The 21216-nt window shown below is 47.6% G+C and overlaps 1 protein-coding gene across 1 annotated transcript in view; it reads left to right on the plus strand.

Moving 5' to 3' along the window:
* frem2b (FRAS1 related extracellular matrix 2b) overlaps positions 1-21216 on the plus strand; it is a 78156-nt gene that overhangs the window by 20166 nt on the left and 36774 nt on the right. Inside the window, exon 3 of the mRNA XM_056610313.1 lies at positions 16157-16303. Coding sequence (XP_056466288.1) covers positions 16157-16303 — 147 coding nt within the window. The remainder of the gene's footprint in view (positions 1-16156; positions 16304-21216) is intronic.

Consider the following 21216-nt stretch of genomic DNA (forward strand, 5'->3'; position numbering starts at 1 on the left):
CCTTTGTAATTTTACAAAGAGCCACAAATCAAAACTGCTGCAGGATCATCTGCTTTCTAATTAGGGAAACTATGAGCAAACAGGACGTGTTTCAGATATCTGATGGGATATCTGTTGCCAAGAGTGGACAAAAGGGAGGAGGAAGGTAGAAAACTAATGGGAGAAAAACTAATTGGATATGTCTGATGAAGATGACAATGGAAATGATGATGATGGTGATGATGATGAGGATGATGATGGTGATGATGAAGACTGGGATGAAAGTTCCATGATGATGATGATTAGGGAAAAAGATTGCTATGTTGATGATGCTGGGATGATACTGATGAGGACGGTAAGTAAGAGGAAGATAGGGATGATGATGATGATGAGGACGAAGAGGAAAAGGATGATGATGATGCAGATGAGCTAGCCATACTAAATTGTTGTAGGACTTGAAGAAAAGAGACAAGCAGAGTAATTAAAGTGACGCAGACACAGTGTGTATATTCAACGCCTCAAAGCGTGTGGTGCTCTGCTTGAAGCCCTGGCAATTACTGCAAGAATCTTTAGTAATGCCACTCTCCTTGGGAAGCACTTTAAGAAACCATTATTGGACTTCTACCAATAATATGTGTTTGTCTGTGTTTGTGTGTTTGTGTGTTTGTATGGCAGTCCATATTCATTTGTTGGTTATGAATGTGTGTGTGTTTGAGTGTGTGTTTGTGTGTTTATATGTGTCTCCATATTTGTTTCTTTGTTTTGTGTGTGTGTGTGTGTGTGTGTGTGTGTGTGTGTGTGTGTGTGCGCGCGCGTGCGTGCGTGTGGATGTGTGTGCCGTTTGTCCGTATACATGATGGTGTTTACTGAGCATAAAAAACGCGAGCAGAGTGGGTGGCCTTTGATCGGCTGATGACCTGCAGTCATAGCAGGTGATGATGTCCCCTTGCAAGGGCCCTGAAGTTTCCTGTAAAGAACTATGGAAATGTGGAGGTGTAAGACCCCAGAGAGCTGATGGACTGATGCTCTGTCCCCCCTTTCCTCCTGTCCCCACACTGCAGCTGGAGTCAGGAAGTGACAAAACCCCGCTGGAGACGACAGACTCTATCACAGGCCCTGTTTACTCCAGCCTGATGGAGGGTACAAACTTATATTATTGCTATTTCTACTAGTGTTATGGTTATTTTGTGAGATAGCGAGGTAAGAAGGTGGGTAGATAGCAGGGCTGTTCTGATGTATGTTGTTCCTGGACATCTACGCTATCTGATCCAAAAAATACCCCATCCCAGGTTGTTGTTCAAAGTCCCTTTCTTCTTCCAGGCTTTATAAGAGAGTGAAAGTCGGGCTGATTCAAAGAGAAGTATGCTACTGTTCAGAGCGACCAACAATCAGCGACCAGCCAACACATGGCGTCAGAGCCCTCTTTGATCTTCCTCCATCTTAGAATAAACCCAGCACACTTCTCCACGCCAGAATGCCTCAGTATTAGAATCCAGGCTACCGGTGGGGGGGGTGGGGGGATTTCTCCCTTTTGAAGATGGGAACATAGCATGAAATGTCCACGTATGTTTACGCATTTTACAAAAAAGGTTTTCACCCAACTGGTTTTTTCGGGGAAATTATTTTCAAGGTTCGTGTTTATGATGACTGACGTTTCATTTCCCGGGCTCTGTCGGTGGAACACAGACTTGTGTCCATTGTGTGCGATTCCTTTAATCTCTGTGTTCCTTCATTCAGATTGTGCTTATCTGCACCGCGCAGGTCCTCTCCACTCCAAGGCTCTCTTTCAGCGCCCACAAAACCCCAGGTTCAGCCTCCGCCCTTAAGCCCTTACGATTCCAGCTTTTCACCTGGGGGTGTCTTCCCTCTGTGGCTAAACCCTTCCACGAGTGAGTGAGGGGGGGGGGGACTTTTAAAACATGCCGGGTACTAAACGGGAAAGCCGTGGCTCCGTCCAGCTCTGGGAAAGGCGCCCACTCTCCAGAGGCGAGACCGGGGCCGCCATTAGTATGGAGACCGCGTGCGACCCAGGGCCCGCAAGCTTTTTAAATTCACTGGCCTCACTCGAATGCTTTCAGCAAACACCCCCTCCCCCCCCCCCCCCCCACCACCCACCCCCTCACTGCCCACCGCCCACCGCCCACCCACCCAGCAGCCACATTATTCGCCCTGACAAGAGAGCAAACATGGTGCATTCAGAGGTCGAGAAAGGGAACATCCCTCTCTCTTTGTTTTAGCCCTCCGTGGCTGGTCCCCGTGTAGTTGCGTCGCCTCTCCTCCCCACTGTCGCTCTTTGTTTCTCCCTTCCGCTGACGTCCCTCGCTGGCGAGGCTCCTGAGCAGACAGGGCCAGGAGCGCCGAGCGCCTCTATTGGTCGAGGGGGTCTTTAATGCGTCGGTCACAGTAAACTGCTTTCTCGCCCCCCCCCCCCCGGAGAGCTGGTGGTGGCATCCCAATGCCTCCTGTCAGCCTGAGGAATGCATTAGGAGTGTCTTCACACGCTGGGGAGCGAGACACGAGGGACAAACAAGATTGTGGGGAGAAAAACGTTTTTTTTGTTTTTTTTTCGAAAGCAAGAAACAAAAAACCTTACACCAAAGCAGAGTGACATGTTATTGTTATTACATTTTTCTCCGGCAAAACGGGGATAAAATGTTCAAGTGTTCTATCCTATAAGTCCTTGTCTAAAAGCCCCCATTATACCCTGTTTATCCCTCTCTCTCTCTCTCTGCCCCCACTATCTCACTACCTCTCTTGCTCTCTCTGTCGCTGTCTCTCTCTTTCACTCTCCCTCTCTCACTCCCGCGCTCTTTCTCCCTTTCCCTCTCTCTCCCCATCTTGTTCAATCCGTCTCTCGCCCTCTCTCTCTCCTCCCCGCCCTCCCCCTCTCCCTCTATCTCCCCCGTCTCCACCCCCCCTCCAGGGTGCACGTGTTAGTTCAGAAAGCGGTCTGTGGGGGCGGTTATGCATCGCTGACCGGTAACGAGCCAGTCCATCTTTATATTTAATTTCCTTTAGTGGGCGAGCTAGCGAGAGCCAGCAGGGAAAGCGTCCGGCCCTGAGGCTATTGTTGTCAACACACACCTCCCACCCCAACCCCTACCCCTACCCCTACCCCTGGGACTTCCCCTCACCCACCGAGGTGCCGGGGGGTTAATTAGGACACCCACGGGCAGGATCGGGTTGGGTAGGGGGTCAAGGGGGTTTGAGGTAGGATGATTGGGGTTCTGGGTGTGCGGTGGGTGAAAGTCTTTGTCTGGCCTCCTTGAAACGGAAACCAAGAAACAGAGTTAACGGAGCGGTTTCTTTCACTTTGACCGTTGGGGTGTTATTCGTACTGATTTCTTACTTCAATGTCTAAAATGTTTTTCCGAATGGTTAAAGGGATAGTTTTATCACTGATAATAACGTCTTTCTAATGACTATTTATCTATCTATTTACTATCTATTTAACACCAGACGACCCTGCTCCAACATGACAGTGGTTGTGATTCTGAACCAGGACTGAGGTATTGGTGTAGGAGGTTTGATACCATATTCAAATTCTCGAGAATTGTTGGTGACTAGGATGTTGAAGCTGAAGTAGCACTCATTGACATTTGTCGAATATGAATTTTGTTTTTTTTCCTGGGAATCTGGTGACAGTGCCTATTTTCCCCATTAAACTGCATATCGCCTAATTAGTTGTAAACTCATTTTCCTCTGCAGTATGGTAACAGATGTGCGGTTGGAGTGTAACTTAACGTTGACACATCATTTGGATGTGTTCCCTAAAACCCTGCCTGATTTATTCATTCTCTGCATTTTCTCCTTTTTCCAATCTTTCGTGCGTCAAAGATTCTGTACTGGCCGTACAAAAAGAGCAGGGCCGTGAGGAAAATGTACATTCTGGCAGCCTTGCCCCTTAGAATGTCTCTCCGTGGTTTCCACCTCATTTGCAACCCTCTAAAAATGTCTCGGATGAAATATTAATGTTCGAATCACACAGAACTCGCCCTTCGCCTCATCAAATGGAATCAAAGCCTCGTTTCCCCACCTCAACTTTAAACCTAACAGAAACAAAATCGTCTGAATGGGTCCCGTGTCGAATGACACCCACGTCTCGACAGGCTGCTCCAGGTACTGATGGGGACACCGCCGCCACCCTGGACCCTCGGTCCGATAACCGGCTCTGGGTCGGACGGTACACTGTGTACCCCTCGCTAAGAGCCAGAACCAGCTGACAGAACCGGACGTCAGCCCCATCATGAAGCTCTTTGAAAGACACTGCTTGAACTGATATTCTCAAGCAGGGCTAATAGGCTTACCGGTAAAAGCCCCTGGGTTTCTTCATGTACTTCAGTCCGGTTATTTCCAGTCACATCGAGTGAGATATCAAACATTTTTCTCCCGATGCGACGACAGGGGCCTTGGCATAAACCCCCTTCGTGGGTGCTTTGTTTTCAAGGCCGAGCTGTCGGACCTGTGACGAACCATGCATGATGCATGTCTTCGTCGGGATCTGTTCTCTGTGTAAAAATTCCTGAAGCCCTAGAAGGGTTCCCCTTCGCTTGGTGTTTAGCCGGGTGTTTGTCGGGGCATTGGGGAAAAGGTGCCGTCCCGTGACAGCCAGTTAGTGTACCGGAGCGTGGCGCTGAATCCCCTGGACAGGGCTGACCTTTGCGACCAATCACTGTCGTTCTTTCACCCACCCACTTCTCGGGGCCACACATCATACGAACAGGAGTCTAAAGTTAAAAGTCCTGGGAAGTCTGGTTTCTCGTGGCTTTAAGAGCTGTGACTAACTATTCAATAATGTAGAAGACGGTTTTATCCAGCAACTGACATTGATTGACAGATCAATGTCATTAAGGACCAGATAGGGGCTACAGGGCATCTTAGCTCAAGGAGGATACAGACGGAGGGACTGCAGACATCAGGGGTTGAACCAAGAACCTTTCAGATAGGAGTCGATCGGCCTAACCACCAGAGTATCCCTGCCCATCAGAGCTTCTTGGTTTTGTGTGAATCTTGTGAAAAAGGTCCATGAGAAGTGCATGGTTAGCACAACCCGAATAGTGCACAGTCTACAAGCTGCGAATTTGAAAATTGCGGTTTTGGTATGCGTAATGCTAGAGTTTGAAACCAAAAAGTGCCAATGTTTATGTGTTGAATTAACTAATATGCTGGCAGCTAGCGGATCTGCACCGGGACAGTGTAAAAAGTTCCTAGTTACAGACTGCATCTGAGTTTAATCATCTTTTGATTGCTGCTTCAGAACCGAGATAGCGCCCATGCTTGCGCAGCCAATTAAAAATCAAGTCGCCTTATTTTGCCAGCCGCTCTCCACATCACATTCTGGTGGTCTAGCTATAGGGAGAGGAAGGATTTAAAGATTAAAACAGGGTGTGGGTACGTGGCGACGCGCTGAGACTGAAAAGGGGGGTATTAATTTCACTCAAGTGATGTTAATGATGTACAAAGCACTGCTACAAATTGTAATCGAGGAAAAGAGCATCTGTTCTTTCCGTGACTTTCCATGAATGCTAATATCTCGTGATTAGCCGACTGTCAGAGGGAGAGAGAGAGTTATTATCGCCAAGCTTTCGCCGCCGCTTCAGTCCCGCGGCCTGTGACTTTAACCCATAGCTCACCTCGTTTTCAGCGCCTTTTCCTTTCAAACGCTGCCGGCACAATATGGCTTTGACTTTGTGTTTATTTTTTGTTTTTGTTTTTTCCCCTGCCTGTAGGGCATTTATGATAAAGCTGTGTCCTTCCCACCAGTCCCCGAATAATAACCACGGTCTTCTAGCCAGAACAAAAGAAGTGCAACAGCCACACTTCTCAGCCGCTGGCGCCACAGCAGCAGCAGCTTTTATTTGGAAAGGTGGCGGCTTTAGGGGCAGTGGTCGGGGGATCAAGCTGACCGCCGTTCCTGTGGCGACCTCAGACTCCAGGTTCACGGCAGAGCGAAAAAAAAGGAGCAGCCGGTAGATTGTTGGTTGTGGCGCCGGGCGGGGTCACCTTCCGAAGAGGTCGAGAACCCCCCCCCCCCCCCCCCCCCCCCGTTGAGCCCAAAGTCCTGGCCGATCCCCGTGCCTCCCCTTAACCCCTCACCCGCTCACGTCTGGCCACCTCCCACCCTCCCCTTGAAGGGCACTCTCATTCTCACTCTCCAGTCCTTCGCCCCGCTTATAAGTCCCCTTCAGAGCGGCTGCAGTGGCGTCGCCGGGGGGGGGTCCAGAGCGTAGCCACCACCTCCGCCGTGTTTATGGCGTTCTGGTTCACTGCCCTGTACTGGCGGTGGGAGAGGTTTTAGAGGCTGTGAAATCCAAACATCCACCTAAATCTAACCACCGCTGGCCAACTCTCTGCCCGCTTATTGTTGGTCGGGGCTTTCAGTGATGAGAATATCTCTCGCTCTCTCTCTCTCTCTCTCGCTCTCTCTCTCTCTCTCTCGTTCTCGCTCTCGCTCTCTCTCTCTCTCCCTCTCTCGCTCTCTCTCTCTCTCTCTCATTCTCGCTCTCGCTCGCTCTCGCTCGCTCTCGCTCGCTCTCTCTCTCTCGCTCTCTCTCTCTCTCGCTCTCGCTCTCTCTCTCTCTCGCTCTCGCTCTCTCTCTCTCTCTCTCTCGCTCTCGCTCTCGCTCTCGCTCTCGCTCTCGCTCTCGCTCTCGCTCTCTCTCTCTCTCTATCCCCACTCTGTTCTCTCTCTTGCACATTCTTCCTCTCTCTTTCTCCCTCCCCACCGCTCACTCTGCTCTTCTGTCTCTCTCCCCTGTCCCTCCCTTTCTATCCGACTCTCTAGTTCAGTCTCTCAGTTTCTCTACCCATCTCCCTGTCTCCCTTTTTACCCACACTATCTCTCTCTATGTCCCCCTCTAGCTCTCTCTCTCTCTTGCTGTCTCTCATTCTAGCCACTTCTACCTCTTTTGTTCTTTCTTTTTCTAGCTCGAATACTCTTTATTGCCTCTTTTATATGACCAAACTCTACTACTATCACTCTCTTTATATTGCACACACATACGCACACTCACACAAACACACACACCCACTGTTGCCCATCTTCGCTCTCCCTCTCTCTCCCTCTCTCTCTCTCTCTCTCTCTCTCTCTGTCTCTGTCTCGGTCTCGGTCTCTGTCTCTGTCTCTGTCTCTGTCTCTGTCTCTGTGTCTGCCTCTATCTCCCCTCTTCCTCAATCTCTCTCTCTATCTTTCTCCCCTATGTCTCCCCTCGTCAATCTCCCTCTCTCTATATCTGTCTCTCTCTCCACCCTCTCCCTCCCTCCCCCCACCATCCTTCCCAGATCTCTCGCTCCATCATGTGATGTGTTCTCTCCTTCAGGAGGATTATGGCCTGTCCTCTTTACCTCCGTCATCGAGGTTAAGCGAGAAGAAAGAGAAAGAGAGAGAGAGAGAGAGAGAGAGAGAGAGAGAAAGAAAGAGAGCGAGACAGAGAGGGATAGAGATATAGAATAAGAGACCGAGAGAAAGAGAACAAGCGACAGAGAGAAAGAGAATAAGAGAGAGTAAAGAGAGAATAGAGACAATAATAGAGACGTAGGGAATAAGAAAGAGTGAAGAGACAGAAGGAGACAGAGAGCCTAAGAGAGAGTAAAGAGCCAGGGAGAGCCAGGACGAATAAGAGAGCGAGTCAAGAGACACAGACACAGAATAACCAGAGAGAGAGAGAGAGAGAGAGAGAGACAGCGTGTATCTCCCTCCATCCACTACATTACTCTAATTATCTGTGTGAAAATGCTGCCGATGGCCCCCCCTCCCCTCGTCATTATTTCCTCTATCTGTTCTGAATGGAGCTCCGCTAACCAGCGTGCCGCGCTCCCGCTCCCTTCCATATTGATCCAAGCGGGACGAGGGGAGTGCTCAGTGGGAACGTGAGGGGAGCACATTTATCTGAAAACCAACCAAATCGCTGCCTCCCCCATTAGTAGTTTGGAGGGAATGGTTTGGCTTTTGTGGAAGGTGTGCTGTTGTTTTTTGATATTTTTTTTATAGGAAGTGGCGTGCACATTATGGCAGGACAACATAGTAAAACGAACACTCGCTGTGAATACATTATGTGATGCATAATTATGTGCCCACATTTAACGTGAACACAGCATGATGTGTACACATTGTATTGATGCGTTATGACACAGACACATTAGGGTATGAGGACATCACGGTATGGATACGTTGTAATATGGACACATTAGGATGTGAATACATAACAATGTGACAAGACATGAATGCACTGCGATAGGAACACAAACAGACATTCCTATGAATAATTACATTTCTCTGTCCCCGTGAATCTCTTCTGCTCTATTCTTATCAGTTTCTTATTTGTTCCAACCGCCTCGCTTCAAACAAAGCTTACAACAAAGAATCCATTTCCTTGCCTGCGTTGTTCCTGAATTGATCTCATGTTTGTGCAACACCGGCGCGATAACATAAATGACTTCATGGCACAACACACGGAAAAAGTGGTAAAAAAAGAAACCCCCTTGGTGCTTAATATTTACTCTTTAGTCATTTAGCCAAAGCTTTAATCCCAGAGACATTCAGTGAATCCATATGTCATTAAAGGGCAGGTCACACCCTGTTTTAGCGTAACTCCTGCCAAACTCTTTAAAAAAATGCAATCTGAGCAGTCGTGATCGTCATAAATGTTTTAGAAAACCATTCCCGTCAGGTTCCATAGTAGCAGGTGGAGCTATGGAACGTGATTCAAATAAAATGCTCTAGGATGCCTACAGGTTAAACCGGAGCTACACCGGTTAGACATTGGAATCAAACCCGGAACCACTTCTGGAAGTCACACTCCCTCGCCTCTCGCTTAACTCAACTTAAGACACAATCTCAATTAGGGAAGAGAAATGAATAAACTATCCAACTTTGTTGAGGCGTGGAGGAAGGAACCACAGCATGTGTGAAGTCTATTAATCAATCTCACCTCCTTGCTAATGAATGAACAAAGACCCAACACACATGCACAGCCGATACACGCACACTCACAAAAAGACGTGTGAGTAGCTGCTATTGCTAATTGATCCAGGGTCCAATGTCAGGGCTTTTAAAAAGCTATGCATACAAGTAGGATATTAACAGAAATAAACATTTAACTCAACCAAACGAAAACATTGCTCCTAAGGTTGAACGTTTTTTTATTAGCGTTTTTTGTTTTTTGACCATTCAACACAGACAGAGATTTGCAAACACAAGACGACTCTCTAATGTCCGTGAGACTCAGGAGGCTGCAGTGACTTTCAGCAGTGCTGAAACGACAACGGCGGCAGCATGAGAACGGGCTGAATCAGACCTACATTACAAAAAAAGCGTTAATTCAACCCAGTAGTGGACTGTGGGTCGAACCTATGAATACATCTGAATACATCTGGGTTTGGAATCGGAAGGATTATAGGAAAACAGTCAATGAGTGCAGACGGTGTTGTGTGTTGAGGTTTTGCCTCCGGCCCTGGTGTCCGTGCCGGGGGTCTTAAGCTGGGGGCTTACGTAGCTACAGTATGCTGATGCCAACTGTGGGGATTAGGGGAGCGAGGTTCACGGACGTCCACAAGGTCATCGCCGGGACCGGCCGGCTATCGGTATTTTTAGACCCGTTGTTCCATTAAAACAGAGACAGGGCTTTGTCTCGATTTATCCCTCCTCATCGTCCGACCAATTAGACGCAATTGTGTGTCTGTGTGTGTGTGTGTGTGTGTGTGTGTGTGTGTGTGTGTGTGTGTGTGTGTGTGTGTGGTGTGTGTGGTGTGCGTCAGTCTGTCTATCCTTTTGTCCCTGCTTTTATTTGGCCAACTCTCTGTCTGTCACTTTGCATGTTCATCTGTCCGTGTAAACAGACGGAGGGAGGTCCCGTCCCTTTCCGTCAGGGATGACCATATACGGGCAGTCTGCAGCATGACAGATCAGACTTGGCATGCCCCCCCCCCCCCCCCCCCCCCCCCACACACACACACTCACCCATCCACCCACCCGGCCAACCCAAAGCACTCTGCAACCAACCCTCAGACGGCCCTTAACCCATCGGACCCTGGCCCCTCGCCCCAGCCCTGGGGCCCTAGCGACACCAGAAGCATAAGCTATAATCAGAGGATGAGATTCCAGTGGGCTGCCAGGCCTGGCGTCAGCCTCGTATTAATATCAAGTGTTTATTAAGTATGTATGGCTGGCTACTCGGATGAACTCCCGTCACTAATTGTGCAGAGTGCAATGCAAGACGGCCAGCAGCTTCGGAGGTCCTCTGAGTTTCTTGAATTATATATCGGAGTCGGTGTAATAATAAATATGATCAAGATATTGAGTAGACTGTAGATGTGTACTAAATAATTTGCATGTCTATGCATCAAACGGGGACATGAAAGTCTGGCTAATCGAATCAGAGCAGAAAGGAACTGGGTTGGATCACCAATAACTGCAGCCTAAAAAGCATCTTCTAAATCACAGAATAGTAACTCACACAAGTCATAAGGATAAATATTCAATACATGTGGATATTATTGTGCTTTTTTTTCCTTCTGCACCTGCGACTGTATGAGTTTTTTGAGATAATTTCTGCCCAATCGTCACATCTCTTCCATCCATCTTTCCTGTCCATCACAGGTGAAATGCATTACTCCTCGAGGGTAGAGAGATATATCGCGGGAGGGTTCAGGATAGAGCAGCCTGTGTAGACTAATGATCAGCATCCACTACAATGTCTGTGATTGCATGCGTTCTGGGTGACGACATGCTAAATGCTAGGGCTGAATGATTATTCTAATTCAAACCGATGTCGCAATGTAATAGAACGCGATTTGCAAAGCACGAAGGCTGCGATTATCCCAAACAAAAAATGTTTGGGATTTCTTCCTGTTGCTGACTTGAGATCAGTAAGATTCGTATATATTTTTCTTTGACACTTCAATAGTTGAATAAAGATGTTATAATATCAATTCAAGCATCATTTTATCTCAACACATAGGCCTGCCCTAAAGGAAAGAGCAGTTTATATGTTGACTGCTACTAATGTTGTGTTGGTCATAGCACAGAATGATTTATTCCTTGTTTAGTGAATAAAACAGAACATATGGAACAAAAAATAAATAAAACGCATACTAAACCGCAGTCGCAATATGGTTTGAAATATTCGCAATTAGATTATTGACATAAAAATCGTTCAACCCTACTCAATGCTAACACACCCATGATCTCTGAGAGTACGTCCCCTGTCAGACACACGAGTGGCCCCGGGTGAACATTAACTCCAGGCCTCTCCGGAGAGGGCCTTTGAAGTGGACCTGGCTTCCTCCACTTCCTCCCTATCTGAATTGGAAGAAGAGGAAGAAGGAGGAAGAGGAGGAGTGCAGCGGGAGGAGCCCCATCTCCTCCACCCCGGCTCGTCCGCGATACAAAACGACCCGCCAAGGCGCAGACACCGGGCTCCTTTATAACCTAATATTTATCCGCGGCGGAAATGAAAACAACATCAAATGTCAGCATATTTGTCTTGTTTTCCCTGAGTTTTTACGACGCTTACGAGTCCCGGGGGATGGGTCTATATGAAAAATAAGAGATTGCTACCGTGGAGGTTTTATATGAGAGCAAACAGCTGCGCGGTGGTGGCGGTGTGGCGGTTTTGAAGGACGCCTGTGTTCTGTGTCCCAGGGTTTCTAATGTCTACCCGGCCGTCCTCCCGCCGGTAAATAAGTACACCCTGGGTAGCGGCCGCGGGCTAATGTGTGACACGGCTTACCTATAAATGGTCTGGAATGTTCCGGGTGCCTATGTGAATGTATGTGTGTGAGAATGTATGTGTGGGTCTGAGAATGTGTGTGTGTGTGTGTGTGTGTGTGGGGGGGTTTGTATTTGTGTGTGTGTGTGTGTGCGTGTTTTTGTGTGTGTGTGTGTGAGTCTGTCTTTGGGGGGGGATGTGTGTGGAGGTGAGAGGAGGGGGTGGCGGGGAGGGGGTGGTACCAATAATTCATTTTCCCATTATCTCTGAATGGCTTTGCAGCGTGTTAGCGTCCGCCCCGCCGAGCGAACACTGTCCCGCCGTGGATCTCTGGATAAATAACCAACGCACACCTACACACACACACACACACACACACACACACACACACACACACAAGACACATGGTGCTCTGATACTAACGCACACAGACACACAGACACACACCCTCGCAGACTAACACGCAATATGGTACACTGATACTGACACACACACACACACACACACACACACACACACACACACACACACACACACACACACACACACACACACACACACACACACACACACACACACACACACACACAATCGCAAACTGACACACAATATGGTACACTGATCCTGACACACACACACACACACACACACACACACACACACACACACACACACACACACACACACGCACACGCACACACAGAGAGACACACACAGTCGCAAACTGACACACAATATGGTACACTGATCCTGACACACACACACACACGCACACAGACACACACACACACACACACACACACACACACACACACACACACACACACACACACACACACACACACACACACACACACACACACATTAGCCCTCTCCTTCACAACAACGTGTGTGCTTTCTATGATCTTAGACAAGGTAGGGATCACAGTGGATCAGAGAACATAGGCCGGGGTTAGTGGTGACCACCGGACCTCACCGGAAAGTATTGTATGTATGCGTGTAGCTGAGTGTGCGTGGGTCTTGTGTGTTGCTGTGCTGAATGTTATTCTGATCCTGATTATCACGAAGAGCACGTCTTTCTGTCTCGTTCTACGCTTACCTTTCTGCATGTTCAATTCTGTCTTTTTGTAGTCTGTCTGTCCGTCTACCTAGCTGTCTGTCTGTCTGTCTATCTCTGTCCGTCTGTCTGTCTGTCTGTCTGTCTGTCTGTCTGTCTGTCTGTCTGTCTGTCTGTCTGTCTGTCTGTCTGTCTGTCTGTCTGTCTGTCCGTCTACCTAGCTCTCTGTCTGTCTGTCTGTCTATCTCTGTCCGTCTGCCTGCATATAGTCTGTTAGTTAGTTTGCTTGTCTTACTGTCGATTTGTCTCTTTGTGTTTGTCATTTATAAAGACATGAAAGGATTGTGTGTGTGTGTGTGTGTGCGTGCGTGCGTGCGTGCGTGCGTGCGTGCGTGTGTGCGTGCGTGCGTGCGTGCATGCCTGCGTGCCTGCGTGTTTGTGTACATTGGTTTTGTTCGAGGTGAGGCTAATTTTCTAGGCTTTTAGGCTAGAAAATTACTGTTAAATGTTTTATTTGACTGGATAATTTAACGTGACTCATCAAAAAAATATAATCCCCCCAATGATTTTATTTTAAATGATCCCTATAAAAGGTAAACCTGGCCGACGCCTTGAGTTTGTCGGGTGAATTATTCAGATGAGTTCTGCTCTCCATTAATATGTTCTGGACACGGTGTCCCAATGTTCTCCACGTCGTCTTCAGAGGAAACACTTCACCCCAGCTCCACCACCTCCTCCTTCAACTGTGCTCCACTTCCCTGCCTGTTTGTCTGTCTGCCTTTCTGTATTTCTGTGTGACTGTCGGTCTGTTTGACCAGCCGGATCTATCGGCATGCATGTCTGTCTATATTTCTGTCTGTCCGTCTATCTTATTTAATATGTCTGTCTGTCTTTCTGGCTGTCTCTTTGTTGGACTGTGTATCTGTCTCTATGTATGTCTGTCTGTATTGCTGTCTGCCCTCCTGTCTGTCCGTTCTTCCTATTCAAAGATTGAAAGACAATACTAATAAGAGAAGGGGGGGAGAGATGGATAGAGGGGGGGGAGAGGGAGAGATGGAAAGGGAGGAGGAGAGGGAGGGAAATGGATGGAGAGGGAGAGAGGGAGAGATGGATAGAGAGGGGGAGAGGGAGAGAGAACGGTCTCTTGTTGTAATCCTTGTTACCTGACTTGTGCCTTTAGCCGGTCCAATCTTAGCCACGTGTTGTCAGAATCCAGTTTGTTGTTGTGTATGTGTGTGTGTGTGTGTGTGTGTGTGTGTGTGTGTGTGTGTGTGTGTGTGTGTGTGTGTGTGTGTGTGTGTGTGTGTGTGTGTGTGTGTGTGTGTGTGTGTGAGTGTCCCTGTTTGTGTGTCTTTCTATGAGACGGGGGCATTTAGAGACATTTAGAGAGTGCAGTGATTATAATGAAGCAAAACCTGCGGTGCAGGTGCACTGGAACACTTACACACATTCACATAGACACACATGCATGCGAGCGTTCATGCACACACACACAAACATACAGACTCATAAGCACTCAATCACTCCACGCGTATACGCATGCGCAGTCAACTGACACACATACATGCAAAACCACAAACCTACATATTCATATTCACACACACACAGGCACTCAAACACACATGTACAATTTGACTTGCTTAGCTGTTGGTGTTTCATAGCCAGGCAGCGGCTGGCTGCCTGGCTATTTGTACCGTGGCTGTCAATGTTCTGGTTTGTTGTAGCCTGGCTACCAATAGCCTCAGAAGCTGTTGCTGCAACGGTGTCATGGTGGTCTTTGTTCTGCTAGCTTTAGCTTAGTTAGCTGTGTCCCAGCTAGCTTGGTTACCACGTCATGGCTACCTTAAGCTTTGTTAACTATGTCCGTGCTTGCATTCTTTTGGAAAGCTCTAAACCGGTTAGCTGTAGTTTATCTAGCTATAGCCTGTCTTATTGGGTCATGGCTCATTGTGTTATGGCTGTCTTCGGGTGGCAAGCTGTGACCTGGCTATCCTGCTAGATGTGTCAGACCACAAATTGTTAAACATATTAAAGATATGTTAAACATACCACAAATTGTTAAACATATTAAAAATACACGAAAATATATTTCCCTTATATTATCAGAAATAAATCCCTGTGGGCTCAGAATTGTGATGGGTTATTCTGCCACCGCCTACCACCAACCACCCAGAGGTCAATCCTGGTACTACAACAGCAGGATCCCTTCTGCCTGAGCCCCACAAATAGATCAGCATGGATGCTTCTTGTGTCTAACAACACAAAGCCAGTGGATTCTGTGCACAATGATGCCCAGGCACCCTGCAGAGGTTTGTGCCTGTTGTTCCGTGTGCCTGCTGTTTCGTTGGCTAGTCACCTGAATCCCGCTCCCCGCCTCTATTCAGAACAGCCCAAAACACTCAACACTGACAGCTACCGCATGGACGTCTGCTGTCACTCCGCCTCGGAGTGTTTGACTGCTTCTGCTCCTCTTTGTGTCCCCATGTGTGTGTTTGTCTTGGTGTCTGTCAGCCTGTGTTTTTGAGGGTTGATGTGGTTTATGAACATGTGTGTGTGTGTGTGATGGGGTTTGCAAGTGTGTGCATGCAGGAATGTCCATCTGTGTGATTGTGCATGCATGCATGTGTGTGTGTGTGTGTATGTGTATGGTGTGACTGGGTTCATGCATGCAATGCGCATGCATGTTTGTGTGCGTGTGCTGGCGTGTGTGTGTGTGTGTGTGTGTGTGTGTGTGTGTGTGTGTGTGTGTGTGTGTGTGTGTGTGTGTGTGTGTGTGTGTGTGTGTGTGTGTGTGTGTGTGTGTGTGTGTGTGTGTGTGTGTGTTCTTTTGATGTTAGTGTGGCTCAGCTCTTTCTCTGGGCAGTGTTGCCCTCTAGGACTCCAGTCCATGTCTTTGAGTGGAGTTTCAGAAGCCCGGGATGAAACAGTCCAGTTCAGACAGGAACGCGTGGAAAACGCCTTTTATCTTAATTATAAATGAAGCAATTAGTCGCTCTTCTTCTCCCCCCTGCGTTCAGCCATCCGCGAAACGCCACAACTCTCCCACACGACAGTCAGAGTCAACCCTAAAGTGTTGGGATAATGGTTCCAACCCCGGGCTAGTAAAACGGCACATTTTAGGGTGTTTTTCATATCAATGTGTTTAGCATGTTTTGAATAATGATTTGGCTGGCGAAACTCTGTCTTCCTTAATCATATGCTAATATTATAAAGCGCTGCATCACGGTCAGTCATAACAACTGGAACGGTGTTAGCTCAGACGTTTTGGAAACGACCAAGAGAGACTTGTGGCAACTAGCAAGGGAATAAACTTCTCTCTTCTAAGTCCTGGGACTCTGGGGGTTGGAGAGAGAACAGCTCCTGGGCTGAAAAAGGAGTTTACTTTTTTGTGTTTGTTTATTTGTGTCTGCAGGCGGCAACCAGCTGAGGAACCAGCCATTCCGTCTCAACTGGTCCTGGATCTCCCTGGAGACGGAGTTCTACGTGGTTGATGAGGAGTCTAAAGTGCTGGAGGTGGTTTTGAGGAGGAGGGGCTACCTGGGAGAGACCTCCTTCATCAGTAAGTCAAACTATCAATCGATCTATTGATCGATTGATCTACAAACTCTATTCGTAAAGCTTATTTTTGTGCAAAAGTGCAATACAAATTGTTTAACTATTTAGAAATCTTAAAGGTCCCATGGCATGCTACTTTATGGATGCTTTAATATAAATATTAGTGGGCCCCTAACACAGTATTTGAAGACACACACACACACCAACACACACACATGTGGCGCTCGCACGGTCGTGTCTCATTGGCGGGCCAAATTCTCTGGACTGGCAAAGCAGAGAAGGGGGAGGTGGCATCTCCCCTTATGACGACATACGGGGAACATTCCAAAAACGGAGCGTCTGAACTTTGTTTTTTCAAAGAGGGAGCAGAAAGCCTAGTGCTCGTTTTACACCCCAAAAAAATTCTAGCTACTGGGGGAGCACAGGTAGGCTAGGGGAACTCATATTATTGTTAGAAAATCTTGGAAAGTGAAATTTTCATGCCATGGGATCTTTAATGAAAATAAAGTATATATTATTGAGGCGGTAGGGGGTGTCCTGCCCAATGATATCTAAAGGAACAACTGCAGAGATTCCCAACACCCCCAACAACAACCTACCCAATCTAATAACAAGGGAAATAGTACAAAAATATCGGGAAATGCAATGTCTTTAAAATAAGAAGATGTCAGAGAATAGCAGAGACACATTTGAGCGATAGATTTAGCCAAAATATTTTAAGGTTATGTTCGATGTTGTAATTGGTTAGCTTGTGATGCCCGAAGTGTCAGGCCTAGCCATGTGTAGACAGTGAAACCCTTTAGGGTCACCGAGGTCATGACCCCTGAAAGGTTGTTGTTTAAGGTCCGGCTAGACAATGGTTCCAGACTAGTTCTTTGGGGCGTTATGTGCCCTCATGTTAGAGGTCTCACGAGGTCAACATTTAGTCGTTGACGCCACATTTAATGGCCTGCTCGGGTCGTTTGAGGCTGAATGGCCACTAGCTGTCTGTTTCGCCAGGGGTTAAAGAGCCTTCCAGAGCTGCTGTCCCCGAGCTAGTAGGAGTTAATTCTGCTAATACCGTCAATTAAGGGATGTGTGACAAACTGTAACCTGGGTTTACAAGGTCATCAAGTATCAGAGTAGGAGGGGTTGTCCAGCTGTGTTAGAGCAGTAGCTTACGACTAACTGCACAGCGCTGATGTGACGTGTATATTTTGTGGTCAGTGGTTCATTCTTTTTCTCCCCGAATGATTCATGTCTAACGATTATCATTTTTGATCGCGTTTAATCGCATGGTATTGGTGAGTTTACTCACGATTAATCACATTTTTTACATTTTATTTTAAATACACTCATATTAAAGTGAAATAAGATTATCAAACGGAATGACACATGATAATTCATACCAAATGTACTTCATAAGCAAAAACTAGTCCAAGTGATCTTGAGGGAGTTTTATTGATTTACTCAGTGTGGGTTGAATATGAAACTTACGGAACACCACAGATTTGAGAATTGTAAGCAGGCTGTCACATAGTATAATTGTTATCAGACAGTCACTTACGGCAAGTGAAGTTGAATGTAAAGTAAGTGGAACTAAAATCAAAAATAAATGTTGACATTCTGTGGGAAAAACAAAAATAACACAGAAAAGAAAAAGTGTGTTAATGTGTTAATTGTTATTAATTAAATTAAAATGAGATGTGTTGACGCGATATTATCGCGCTAATTTCATCGCACTGCTGCAACACTGAAATTTACCTTCAGGGTTTAATAGTGTTATCTTATCTCGCTTATCTTAAATAATCTTAATACATATAGGCAAACATAAGCCCATGTCTTGTGTTGTTGGCTGCTTTGAAGTGTCTGAGTAAAGAGGTACTTGTTATTCATTGAATATTCCCCCCATTTTATACACCGATTTATGTATGAATCACTAACCCTGGTACCTGGAGATGAAGATAAGTCTAACTTATCTCCTGTTATTGTGCCATTCAGTGAGTTTTATCTGACTGTATGTGCCCCTTAGCCGCCACTAGGCACAATATAATTAATCCCAAAGCCTATTATTAATATTTCACACCCCTTCTAGATTCTAGAACAACCAAAAGTGAACATAGACATCCCTTGCATTTTTTAACACCTTTCATCTCTGCTCAGTATTTGCTGAAAATGTCATTCCTCAAAAAGTATCGGATATTTTTTGACGAATAAAACCTATATTTTTTCTCCTTTTTGCGGACACATCGGCTTTGAAATGGAGAATAATAGCACTTAACATTTTCTTTTTTAGCCATTTTTGCAAAATAACTTGAAATCCTTATCATAACCCACTTACAGCCACTGAGTTAGAAGCACTGACATGAAAATTAAACAAGTCAATCATCTGTGGAACGGGCAGGGCTCGAAAAACTCCAGCCAATGATTTCCAGACCCACCGAGTGACATTGGACAGCAAGTACGTCAATCAAACGGTCGTACTGCACTCCCCTTCCCCCGCTCCCCGCGCGACCCCTTCGTGCACGTACTCAAAGTTCGTGACCCAGAGCAAGCTTCTTTTTGTTGTTATCCTGCGGTAGCTACTGGAGCTAGCTAACTAGCTAATGGCTCGCTCTCGCACATCTGTTCGCTCGTGCATGATTGCGCATCCATGTACTTGGAATGGGTGGAGTCAGAGTCAGCGTTGAAGGAGAGGGGGCAGGACCATTTGAGTTGTGTGTTTTCAAAATCTGCTGGCGTTTCGCAAATCCCATACCCAACCTTTAAGTTACATTGAAAAGCTGATGCACTTGGTTGATGTAGGTACGATTTCAAAGTTTAAAGAGAGAGGAGAAAAGATAATCAACCCAAGGAAAACTTTCTTCGCTCTACGTTTCTTGCTATTGAGACGTCTAGCAATCACACACCTGTGAGTAACATGGAAGATGGGTTTCGTAAATCAATCATGGAAGAAATGCCCTGATTGGTCAGAAATGACCCGGGACTAGTCTAAAATCCAAATCGTCTCTTACAGAGGAATATGTGTAATCAACCAGAACAGATATTCTCACAGCACCTTTCCCTCACTAATAGCTGACAGATGGCTATGGCATTTCTGAATCTTACCATGGGGACCTGTTCTGAAGTCCTTCACTGGCTCTTGAGTTCTTCACAGTGCCACACAAGTTCTCCAGAAGTTCTTCACAAGTCGTCCGTGTCGACACAGCCTCAGGAGGAACACAACACAAGAAGGCCTCGGTGTACCGTAAAATGTCACCGTGCGCACTTCAAAGATACCGCCGCAGAGTCACCCTAGCACCCTAAACGCCCGTCCTCTCCTCAAATTTAATCTCCCTGCTCTTCGTTTCATTTTATGTGCTATTCCTTACGGGTGGTGTTGAGTATGGTGGAATGGTGTTTATGAGGAAGATGGTCTCTCCGTTAACCCTGACTGGGTAACATACACCAGAGCTGCATGCCAATCCCCTGACTCACCCATTCACTCCTCTGCCCGGCAGGGGAGATGAGTCTCAGGACCAGAGAAACCGATTCAGGGGTGGAAGCTTCTCTCCCCGGAAGGTGCTTCCGCCTCCCCCCAAACGGGGGATCTGAACTGGAGGTTGGGTGACGCTACGCCATAATGACTAGACAGTGAGGGAGGGAGAGAGAGCGAGGGGGGAGGGAAAGTTAGTAATTAAGATATTCAATACCTAACAATGGACGCTATACAATTATTGACATTCACCCATTCAATGTCCTACACACATTCATACACCGACAGCGGTTCCAACCGGAGCGTACGTGAGCAGGGCTTATGCTAGTTGGTTGGAGGTGAACTTGGGTGATGGGTGATTGGGGGAGATGTGAATGGGGGGATGTAAACCGGGGTGATGTGAGTCGGGGGATGTGAACTGGGCTGATGTGAGTGGAGGGGGGGGGATGTGAGTTGGGTTGATGTGAGTGGGGAGGATGTGAGCTGATGTGATGTGAGTGGAGGGGGGATGTGAGTTGGGTTGATGTGAGTGGAGGGGGGATGTGAGTTGGGTTGATGTGAGTGGAGGGAGGATGGTGAGCTGGGTTGATGTGAGTGGAGGGGGGATGTGAGTTGGGTTGATGTGAGTGGAGGGGGGATGTGAGTTGGGTTGATGTGAGTGGAGGGGGGATGTGAGTTGGGTTGATGTGAGTGGGGAGGATGTGAACGGGGCTGATGTGAGTGGAGGGGGGATGTGAGTCGGGTTGATGTGAGTGGAGGGGGGGTGTGAGTTGGGTTGATGTGAGTGGAGGGGGGATGTGAGTTGGGTTGATGTGAGTGGAGGGGGGATGTGAGTTGGGGTTGAGGTGAGTGAGGGGGGATGTGAGTTGGGTTGATGTGAGTGGAGAGGGGATGTGAGTTGGGTTGATGTGAGTGGAGGGGGGATGTGAGTTTGGTTGATGTGAGTGGGGAGGATGTGAACTGAGGTGATGTGAGTGGAGGGGGGGATGTGAGTTGGGTTGATGTGAGTGGGGAGGATGTGAGTTGGGTTGATGTGAGTGGGGAGGATGTGAACTGAGGTGATGTGAGTGGGGGGATGTGAGTTGGGTTGATGTGAGTGGGGAGGATGTGAGCTGAGGTGATGGGAGTGGCGGGGTGATGTGAGTGAGGGGGTTGGGAGCGGGGGGGGGGGGGGGTGATATGAGTGGGGTTTATGTGATTGAGGGATGATGTGAGAGGGGTTGATGTGAGTGCTGTAAAGCGGCGGGGGGGGGGTTGCAAGCGGGGGTTCGTGGAGGGGTGATATATGTGTCGGGACGGCGGGGGGACGGCGGGGGGGGACGGCGGGGGGGGGGGTTGCCTTGGTGATGCGAGAGGCGCATTGTGGCGAAGACACAAACCCTGGTTGTCTCGCTATGCGGCGGGTCTTTGAAGAGGAGAGAGTCCATTTCATCTCGGCACACACGTGTAGGAGGCCGCTGCTC

This window comes from Gadus chalcogrammus, chromosome 16, assembly GCF_026213295.1.
Source record: "Gadus chalcogrammus isolate NIFS_2021 chromosome 16, NIFS_Gcha_1.0, whole genome shotgun sequence".
In the NCBI taxonomy this organism is placed as follows: domain Eukaryota; kingdom Metazoa; phylum Chordata; class Actinopteri; order Gadiformes; family Gadidae; genus Gadus; species Gadus chalcogrammus.